This window comes from Populus euphratica, unplaced genomic scaffold (assembly GCF_000495115.2).
Source record: "Populus euphratica unplaced genomic scaffold, PopEup_1.0 scaffold33.1, whole genome shotgun sequence".
NCBI lineage: Eukaryota > Viridiplantae > Streptophyta > Magnoliopsida > Malpighiales > Salicaceae > Populus > Populus euphratica.
In genome coordinates, this window is record NW_011499906.1 from 328,373 (window position 1) to 339,700 (window position 11,328).

At 29.2% G+C, this 11,328-nt stretch overlaps 1 protein-coding gene and 1 long non-coding RNA gene across 2 annotated transcripts in view; one reads left to right on the forward strand and one right to left on the reverse strand.

The window, feature by feature from the left end:
- The first annotated feature begins 2,094 nt into the window (after positions 1–2,094).
- Positions 2,095–11,328, forward strand: part of LOC105133382 (uncharacterized) — a 14,770-nt gene continuing 5,536 nt past the window's right edge. The window contains exons 1-2 of the long non-coding RNA XR_843796.1: positions 2,095–2,178; positions 3,049–3,051. This is a non-coding gene — a long non-coding RNA (uncharacterized LOC105133382). The remainder of the gene's footprint in view (positions 2,179–3,048; positions 3,052–11,328) is intronic.
- The window catches only part of PEX1 (peroxisome 1), a 15,796-nt gene continuing 13,006 nt past the window's right edge, over positions 8,539–11,328 (reverse strand). The window contains 2 exon segments of the mRNA XM_011037350.1: positions 8,539–9,289; positions 9,390–9,674. Coding sequence (XP_011035652.1) covers positions 9,251–9,289; positions 9,390–9,674 — 324 coding nt within the window. The 3' untranslated portion in view covers positions 8,539–9,250.

An 11,328-nucleotide genomic window follows, 5' to 3' on the forward strand; every position in this document is an offset into this window, starting at 1 on the left:
ATTTATTTTTTTATTATATTTATATTTGTTAAAATATTAAACTTTTCCTTGTTTAAATTGATTATAACTGTAAAAACCATTATAAAAAATACAAAAAATTTCAAGGACATTAGTTTTAATTTCTTTTCTTTTAAGGGTAATTGTGCAATCAAAACATGAAAGATGAAAAATCTCTAAGAACCAATTTTATTTTATTTTTATTTTCAATGTTATTTAAGTTATTTTATTATGCATAAAAAATATTAAAAATACCAACATGTCCTTATTTAATATAATAATGAAAAATAAATCCTATAAAATAGATTATTTTTCTTTTATGACTGTTTTATTATTTTTTTGTTATGAAAAGAAAAAATCATCACTTTACTATTTTAATTCACAGTGTTATATAAACTGAGTATTTTTAGTTTTTTTTTTCAATAATCTAAACAATGCAATTAGTTTAAAATTCTCAATGTTATTCATTTATTTTTATGTTATCCTTTACAATTGAATAGCATATTTTAAATTTGGTTTTTGAGATTTTTTTTTGTGTGTTAAGTGTTTTCATATGTTATAGCATAAATGAGAATTTAATAAGAAAAAAATAAAAGAAAAGTAAGGAAAATAAAATAAAAATAAGTAATTTTTTTGTCTGCTATAAATATTTTATAGTGAAGGGACCAAGTAAAACTTTTTAAGAACTATAGAGGTGAAATCAAGATTTTTTGAGTTGTAGGAGATAGAATTAGAATTTTGATAAATCCATCTTACAAGAATTTAGTTTATTATTTGGCAAAAGAGTAAGTGTAAATAAGGTTTAATGCTAGGAAGTAAGGATACTTCAAAAATATTATGTGTAATTCTAATTACAAGAAAATATGATATTATTATTTCTAAATTAAAAATATATATTTTGATTGTAAATAACAAATTAATAAGCTGATACGTATGAATAATTAACATTGAAAGGAAAAAGAATGAAATTATCATTGATCCTTTCATAACCATTGAAAAAGTTCGATTTTTAATATCCAGATACATTTACTTATATTACAAAAAGAAGCAGCCTGGTGGCTTTCCTTTTGTTTTATTTCTTATATTCCCGCATAATATTTGATTATTGGTACTGTTGATTTTAAGTGCTATTTTTTATTATTTTTATTTTTTATAATATATAAAATATTTTAAAAAATTGACATTTTTGTTTTTATTATGGTGATGTTTCAAATCTAATATGTTCATGAATAAAATTTTTTGAGTGTTTGGATAAAAAATAATCACATAATTACAGAGTATTCTTTTCTTTTTTCTTTTTAATTTAGAGAGTTGATGATAAGCAATAAAAAACTTCATATCTGCAAAATAGTTTTTTTTATAGGATTTAAAAACACTCTAAATATGGTAAAGTCAATGATTTACAATACTTGATTATAATAAATGAGAGAATAAGTTTTAAATTCTAATAACAAGCATGTTTGTTCTTAGTTGTGTATGATAAATGCTCTGTAAATAAGAATGTCAATATTTAGAGAGTAAAAAAATATGAACCATTTATTTGACTAGTTCAAATGATATATATAGAATCTAAACTTTGTCAAGTTACTTGAATGAAGGGGTTGAAACATCACTTCCTCTTGATAGCGTTAATGAAAAATAAATATCTCTTACACAATATTAATGAGAAATAAATATTTATTACATAATAATATTAATATCAAAACCATATGCACTTGGCCTCAACGCATAACTGAACTAAAAAATATTAGGTCTAACATCGTTTTAGACTGACATAACACTTAGACTCAACACAGAGATAAACCCTAAGATGTTTAGTATAGGGGTGAGGGAAAAAATGATAAATAGAGAAAATCAAAAAACAAATAACCAAAATAACCTAATCGAAAAAAACAAAATTAACCGATTAAAAAATCACAAAAAAATTCCAGTTCAGTTTGGTTTTCAAAGTCTGAAATAAATTGAATTGAACCGAACTGAACCAATTCAACCAGACCAACACTAAAAAAAAAAAAGTATAAATATGATGTTTTCTAATCCTAAACTTAAAGTAAAATTCAACTGCCCTTCTTCTTTTTCTCTCTACTTCTTTCCTTTCTTTTTACTCTCTGAATTTTTTCTTTTTGATTTTTCTCCCCTCCCTTTACTCTTTGTAAACCTAAAATTACAGGCTTTATAGGGGTTCATCCATTTGCCAAGATCTGCTTACGCTTCTGTTTAATTCTTTCCCTGCGATGATATTTAATAATTGCTTTTGGAAATGCTTTTGATTGAATCTAGTAATCATATATTTGATCAGATCTTTGGTGACCTTAATAGAATGAGATTTGGGTGCATGTATGATGTGGGTAAGTGATGAATTTTTTTTTCCTTTCACTTCCTCTTTGTTCTCCCCATACTGTGTTTCTTATCTTTTGCTGGTTTGTGTGACTGAGGGTTTGGACATATTTGTTCATACAAGTTTTAGTCATCCATTATATACAAATTATTAAAATTAACATGATATTTTTATTGTGTATAGCAAAAGCTTTGAAGGCTCTTATTTTAATTGTAAACGGTTGGGGCACATAGCATTAGAATGCCCAAACAAGAAATATTTTTAGTTGTATTTTTTAATGTATAGATTTTTTTGGGATTGTTAACAAGTTAGAAGCACTACAGCTGGAAAATACTTTTTATTTGTTTGCAATTGGAATAATTTTGGTTCCAACCGGTTTGCAAGAAAAAAAACCGAATTAAATCGAATCAAAATTAATTGATTTGAATTGGTTTTTGGTTCGATTCAATTTAAAAAAATTTAAAAATAAATTTAATTGTTTATTTTGATCCACCATACATCATCAACAATAAAATTTAATAAAATAGTGGCTCACCACTACATCAACACACACTAATTAAAAGATGAGCATCAATATCTTTTAAATAACCTCACGTAATTTTTGTCTTATTTTTAAGAAAAAGAGAGGGAATGATAAGAAGAATAAAATTAGAACAACATTTTAAAGACAGCAGAAGTAATAAGATTTCAATTTAAACAGGTAACGGTTGAAGTTTGTTTTCCAGAGGATAACATAATCTTAGTGAAACTAAAATATAAACCAATAAAAGAAAAAAGTAAAAACAACAAATAAAATTGAGGGGAGAGGGAAGAAACATGTTTTTTTAAGAAATATAATTTACAAATAAAGCTTTTTAAGTTAAAATTTTAAACAAATTGTTTTGTCAAATGATTGATGCTAAAGTATGAATTCTATAGGCAATAAATAATTAATCTTCCATAGAAAAACAAACGCAAAATATTATATAAAATTCCCCTTTGAGAAAGATTCCAATTTAATGGTCTAAGAATGCATTTGGAGTTTTCCTCTTTATTTTTGTTATGATAATGGTATTTTTGGAGTAATTTGCACATCAACTTAGACCAAATTTATTTTTCTTCTAAATATCTTGAAAACATACATTTTATATTATTTTATTTATTGAGATAGATATAAACTCTTTTTCAAAATTCAAATTAAAAAAACAATTAAGAAAAAATAAAAATAAAAATGTATTTTCTTATGAAAAAAACAATTGGAGGGTCACCACCAATCATTTTATTTATCGTGATTGGATCCTTGTTTTTGAAGAAAATGAAACTTGAAGGCACGATTAAAATAATTTTGATATGAACAGCGACACCCAAAATAAAAAATTAGGTCATCGATGACAAAATCAAATTTCACTTTCTGGACAACACATCTTTTTAGTGTTTTCCTGACAACTTGAATCGTTGGGCATTCCAAGCTCAAGCTAAAGAGGCCCAATTGACAGATATGTACACTGACTGTGGATTCCAAGCCTCTTGATCTTGATGAATAAACCGTAAATATCAAGCAAGCTTAAAACCACACACACACAGAGCGAGAGGGAGGGAGCATTAATCATGGTTGGCGCGAGGGAGAAGGAAGAAGAGTTGCAGCTTGAAATTGCAGGGACCGACTGACACAGAGAGAGAGAGAGAGAGAGAGAGGGGGGGGGGGGGGGGGGGGTGGGGGTGGGTATGTGGGTATGTGCATTGTCGCCGTCTGAGTTTTTTTTTATTACAGGGGGGAGGGGCACAAATGGGAAAAAGGTTTTTTTTTTTTTTTTGACAGATGTCTTCATTAAATTCACACTGCTAAGAATATTAAAAGAAGCGGAACACAATTTAGCTCCGAACTAAAAAAACATAAACTGTCCACAATAATAGTGATTTTTTTTTTCTCTCCGCCTAAAACATTTAATATTAACTTTTAAAAACATTGAAGTTTTATCGTATGGCATATTTATTATTATACAATTTTTTGAGAATAAATAATTTTTTTATTTTTTTAATTACATTGTAAAATGATCAAAATATCATTTAAAATAAAAAACTAAACATGGTACCAAGAGACATTTGTGTATTTTAATAATGATATTTTTATTATTATAATGTTAGTAAAGAAGCAATTTGATGTTTGTTCAAATATAAAAAACAATAAAAATATTAAAATATATAGTAAAATGATAAAAATACTTTTAAAAGCTAAAATTTTAAACCTAGAGTCACGAGGGTTTTTTTTTATCTTTTCATGGTATTTTTTGTATAATTATTAAGTTAACTTATAGAGGATTTGATTCTTGATTTAAAAAGACATAGGTATAACTGAACCATCTAAAGACTCGTGCAGTGTCTTCTTTGTTCAAAAACGATCATTCATCTTGTTATTGAAAGCGTTGCTATATTCTTTTTTATCTAGAGCAGCACATATCAGTGTTGGTAATCTGATTTATTATTGATTAACCTATTCTTTTTTTTTTCTTTTCTTTTCTTTTCTCCTCCTCCCTTGAAAATTACAGTTTGGCCCTCTTTGTTGTTAGTATTTCAATTTCAATCTTTATTTTTTTTATTTTAATTTTTTTCTTGATCCTTTTATTTAGAAGTTTTGTTTGCTTGCAATTTTGTCCATCAATTCCATTTTGACATATATGGTTTTTTTCAAGTTGATACTTGTTTTTTTTTTTTTTTTTAATTGAATTTTTTCCTTAAAGTTTTTGTAAGAAAATTATTGGTTTTCAATTTCATCTTTCAATCTAAATTGGTAGTATTATGTTTTCCAATGCAGTCCTCATTGTTTTGATTTTTTTTCTTTGGCTTTTTTTGAAAAGTTATTATTCTTTTTAATTTCATCCTTCATTGTAAGAAAATTATTGGTTTTCAATTTCATCTTTCAATCTAAATTGGTAGTATTATGTTTTCCAATGCAGTCCTCATTGTTTTGATTTTTTTTCTTTGGCTTTTTTTGAAAAGTTATTATTCTTTTTAATTTCATCCTTCAATCACAAATTTATTTTTATTTTTTTATATCAATTTTGATCCTTATTTTTTTTTTATCCTTTTGCTAAATTGATTTTTATATTTGATTTCACATTTCAATCAAATATCAAATCAATATGGTATTTCAATAATAATTCTTATTCTTTTAATTTTTATTTTTTTAATTCTTATGTATAATTAAAAAAAATTCAATTTCACCATTCAATATTATATTAATTAGGAATTGGACTTTATGAGTTTTCTAAATAAGATGTTTTTGATCCAATGACCTAGGTTATGGGTTTGAAAAGTTAATATTGTTTTTTATTCAAAAAAGATTTTATAATTCTCTTTATTCTTTTATCAGGTTATTTTAATTTTATAATTTAGGTCGCGGGTTTGATATGATATTCTAGGTTAGCTCGACCCTGATTACCGGAATTACAAACTTGTCATGCTAACTCAAGTTAACCAGGAATAATTTTTTTATGTCCTTTTCTACTCGTTTTGTTCTTTTGTATTTAATGGGTTGTGAAATAAGATATATTGTTTGTCCTTTTTTGAAAATTATCCTAATTTTTTTTTTTAATTTGATCCATCTATTATTGTTTATTTATATTTTTTTGTTTAATTTAATTAAAGCTACCTTATTCAACTCAATCAAGTTTATGAGCCGAGTTGCATATTTTTCTTTCTTTTTTAAAACACTTGCGGCCATTGAATATCATTTCTTGAGTAAAAAAAACAGTCTAGCCTTGTGTCAAAGCACAAACATTGAATCTAGCTAAAAAAATTAGTCCAATCTTATGGCATATCACAAGCATCGAGTCTGGTTAAAAAAAGGCTAAAGCCCTTGAAAAAACATTGTAGTTCCAAACTGAAAGATATTATTTACTCTAACAGTGTACTGAAAATCTTTCCCCTCCACCTAAGAAACTTAGCATTGACCTCCAAGGATATTAAAGTCTTTTCATATAGTCCATTTCTCATTACCAAATTAATTAGGGATAAATAGGTCTTTTCTCTTCTTAATTGCATAATAAAACGACCAAATACCCTTGAAAGAAAAAAAATAGTGTCAAGAGATATTTTTATATTTTCATAATGATTTTTTTTGTTATTATATCAATTGAGAGACAATTTGGTATTTAATCAAATATTAAAAAGTAAACTATTAAAATATATAGTGAAATAATAAAAATACCCTTAAAACCCAAAATCTTAAACGTAAAATCAAAAGGATTGTTTGTCTTCACATAATGGTTTTTGTGTAATTATAAGTCAACTTAAAAGTGAGGGGGAAACGCTTACAACCTTCAAGCGGTGCGTGCGGTACCTCCTAGAATTTAAAATACATTATTTTTTAAATTGATGGTTTAGTTTATATATGTCAGCATTGGTGGTTTAGTTTATTGTTGGTTGACTTTTTGTTTTCTTTTCTCCCTTCTCCCCAAAAAATTACAACTTCAGTCCTTATTTTATTGATTTGTAAAATTTTTTTCTTGGTCTTTTTATAGATGTTTTATTTGTTTGCAATTTCATTCATCAATTTCAATTTGACATATATTATTTTTTAAAATTCCTTATTCTTTTGGTTTTTATTTTTTTATTGGTCATTTTGTAAAAGTTTTATTGATTTTCAATTTCATCCTTCAATCCAAATTTTTGGTATTATGTTTTCTAATTTGGTTCTTATTGTTTTGATTTCTAATTTTTTTCTTGACCCTTTTATAAAATTTTAATTTATTTTCGATTCTATCATTCAATTCAAATTTATGGTATATTACTTTTACTAATCTTGTCCTCATTATTTTTATTTTTTTCATTTGTTAAAGTGATTTTTCTTTTATTTCACCCTTCAATCAAAAAAATTTAATTCTTTTTATTTTTTTTATTGGGTTATTTCAATTTTATGATCTAAATCGTGGGTTTGGTAGGATATCTTAAGTTAGCTCAATTCTAATTATTGAGACTACAAGTTAATCATGCTAATTCAGATTGACTAAAACTGTTTTTTTATCTAATTTTATTAATTAATATTTAATAATTGTGAATTGAATTGTATCATTTATCTCTTAATGAAAAATATTTTTTTCTTGATTTATTTAATATTTTATATATATATAATTAAAATAAAATTAATTTATTTGATCCACTTAAATTTATATCTTGAGTTGCAATTTTTTTTGTAAAAAAAAAATAACACGCTTTGACACTTAAATATCATTTTTTTTTATGAAACAAATTTTAGCTCTTGGCAAAGCCACAGAAACCACGCCTAATAGCAGGTCTATTCAAGTTAGAAATGGGGAACCTTATCCATCGTCCGTCAGCTGGGCAAAAGAAATTTGTTTATGGTGGATCAAGCGTGTTTTAGAATTGCTTCCGATCGATCAATTACAGGACAGCTACGTAGCCAAGTTATTGTTACTTTTATCCCATCCAGCTTCAGCTTGTATACTTTCTTTACATGGAGAATTTCTCTGTCCTCTCCAAAAAGATGAATCATGACCCGTCGCTCGATCCTGCCATTCTTTTTTAATCGAACACTTGGAACTCCATTATCATAAGCAACGTTAGCTTGTCTCTCTATTCAATTCTCTCTCATTTCTCTCTTTCTCTCTATAATTGAAGAAACATCTGACGAGCCTCTTATCTCTTTGATCACTTGCAACTCTTTTTTTATGTACAAGCTGGTAAGAACAGTATGAATAATCATTTATTGAAATCTATCCTAAAAGTCCACGTCAAATACTACATCTTAAGAACTTACCTTTTATCTCCAACATATTTTTCAAGCTCTAAGAATACTGTTTAAGTTGAGCCATTCAGAATCAGGCTACAAAACTTGAACATTCTTCTTTCTTTAATACTTCCATCTTGAGGATGTGTTAAAGCAATTCTCTGATGTATTTTGCGCCTTCATTCGTGTTCTTGCTGCTTAGCAAATGAAAGCTATCATTACATCCATACGCTGTAAGTAATTGATCCAACAAATACGTAACCTTGCTCTTTAAATAGCTCATTATGGAAGAACTGATGATTATTCTATGGCCTTGGGTCGGAAATTACCCGCTGTTTCGAATAGCCGGGAAATCAACCCTTGTTTTAGCTTGAGCTCCTCGGTGTTCATCCTCAGAAAATTGCCAGGTCAAGGAATTGGGGGGGCTGACCGCGGGTTCAAAAAGACAACGATGGAAGCCTTGACAAAAACCCCAATCAGAGAAGCATACGAAAATGATTGAAAGAAATCGAGCTTTGTCCTCTTAATGTTTTATTCACAAAAACTGTTGATCGTCAAAATAAGTCTCTAAAGACCTCCTTAAGATAACTGCTAAAGTCTCCACTATAACCTCGTCAGTCATGAAGATGCTGGATCATCAACAAAAGATGGTTGAAATTGTACCTAATGAGGTCTTTCGACAATTCCACGGAAAGCCTCCCAGTTTCTTCATTCCATCACGTTCCCATGGGCTTACTTTTCTTGCTTTCCTAAGCACAAAAGAAATGGACTTCTTAGTTCTCTTATTCCCTACCATCCGAGTCAAGTGCAGGTGCGCGTTTGAGAAAAGGATGTGCTGAGCGAATCTTCGCTACGTGCCTTTGTCCCTGGTTATGTCTACAGTTGTACATTATAACGGACAGAACTGTATAAGCAAGTGCTCTATGCTATATCCACTTTACAGTATTCATACATCAGCATATCTATTAACTATCGCAGAATGAACAATCCAAATCTATATAGTATACAGAGAAAGACATTAGGATGATAAGGTCTCTGATTAGATCTTAAATTGGGAACAAATTGCACTATTGATTTTTAATTTTTTTCCGGAAAAGATTGCACAGACTCCATCCATAATATTGAGTAGAAGCACTTCTTTATTTGTCAAGTTACATGACTGATTTTGTTGCTTGGCCCTCAGAAGATTCTTATGCTAGAGTAGCTCTTTTGCCTTTTGTATCCCTTGACTGCAGACAAATAATTTGTTAGTACTGAGCTTCAATTGAAACTTGAAAGAACAGAATATGAGAAGTGCACTAGATGGGACTCCAAGAGAGAGAGCGGGACCTGTGAAGCAACAGATCGCTTTGAATCCAAGAATTGGCTATAAATACCAAAGAGTCTTTGCTTCTCAGCTTCAGATATCGATGGTCTTGCTTTGGAAGTAGTGGTCTTTAAAAGATCATCAGTTATGACTGGCATTTTACCAGGGTCGCCCATGTCTGCACTGCTTAAATGTTCATGAACTGCCGCAAGCTGCGCATCTGAGAGAAGAGCTTGTAGGTCAGCACCGCTAAATCCTTCTGTCATACCAGCTATTGTTTCTAAGTCAACATCATTGGCAAGAGGCAGCTGCATTGATTTTTAGATGGCAAAGTGAGAAAAAAGATATATGAAAATAAAGCACCTAAGTTGATGCCAAAAATCAAACAACATGATCACAAAAAATGAACCTTTGCAATTTTTATGTTGATTTCCAAACAGCAGGTGGTCTTTCTGGAAGCTTAGCGGCTGAGATTACCCTTCTTTTTTCCAAAAAGCAACATAATTTCTATTTCACCTTATACGGACACAAAACTACCACAAAAACAGCGTACTATTTGATCTACTATTAATCTCTTTCAAAAGAGTTTCTATTGCAATAAGATTAAGAAAAAGACCTCAATTTTGCCCTCGTGTTTATTTCCACAAGTTAATGTACACCCCATGTTTATTTTTGGTCAATTTCACACAATTTGGCCAAACTATGGGCCAATTCCCCCAGTTGGCTCCAGTTTAATAAAGGTATCATGTGGTCACTTAATTACATCATGTAGACAAAAGAAATACACAAAAAACTGAGAAATTAATTCATGCAAAACAAAGTTAATTAAGACTCCAAAGAACAAAGCTGATTAAACAAAACCAAGTCAATTAAAATTAAACAAACTCAACAACCTATCTCTTCCACTCCTACTCTACACCAATTCTCTAGATCATTATGTCTAAATTATGGATTCTCAGATCACTTCCAAATTCTCCAAGCTTTAAGACAACAACAGCACCAATATATGAGACCCAAATGAAACTCTGCTGTTGGGTATAAAATCTTGAATATCAAAGTCCTGAAGCCTCTTTAGCTATTGTCAGCATCAACCAAACAACATAAAAATCCATCAACAAGTTTCAAAGTTGTGGTGAAACCTCACCTCCATATGACCTCATTTGCATCTTCCTCACAACCCCAATCAGCTGCTCCATATCCACTACTTTTCAACTCCACTGTTTCTTTCATGGCTGGGTTTTCATTTGAGCAGCTTTTTCTAATGTGTACTCAAGCATTAATGTGATTTTGTTGCTGGCTTTTGGTCTACTCTTTTTGTTGTGGACTCGAATAATTTAGCTTTCCGCTAGCTTCTCTTTATCCTCTCATCTCAGGATTGAGTTTGATGAAATGCTGATTTAAACAACACTGATTTTGAAAGAACTTCACAGGTTGCCAGAGTAGACAGCATTGTAATGGCAGTGGAGGTTAGATCATGGATAAGTCATGGTAGTGGCAAGAATATACAGAGACTTGAGTTAAAATGGATTTTAGTTTATGACAGATGGTTGAGATTGTATTTAAAAATGGGTTTTAGCATTAAGTTTCAGTAGCTAAAGATTGTGGGGATTATAGTTACGTACTGATGGAATGGAAAGTTGTGGTAATCGAAAGCTTTGGGGAGATCAGATTGGAAACTCTCAAAAATTTTATTTGAATGGAAGAGTATACTCTACCTTAGATGGAGATCTTTAGAATTCATATCTATTTTTCTTGTTCGAATTCACGTTTTATTTAATTCTATAAAAAAATATGTGAGCCTGTCAAGTGAAACTCACGTCAACAATACCTAACGAGCACGTTCTTTTAATTGCAGTAAACTGGCCCTTATTAGGTGTATTGACCAATATTCTCTTTTAAGCATGTAGAATTCAGTAGGAATCTAGAAAGAGAAAAGGAAAGATGGGGGGGGGGGGAACTAAG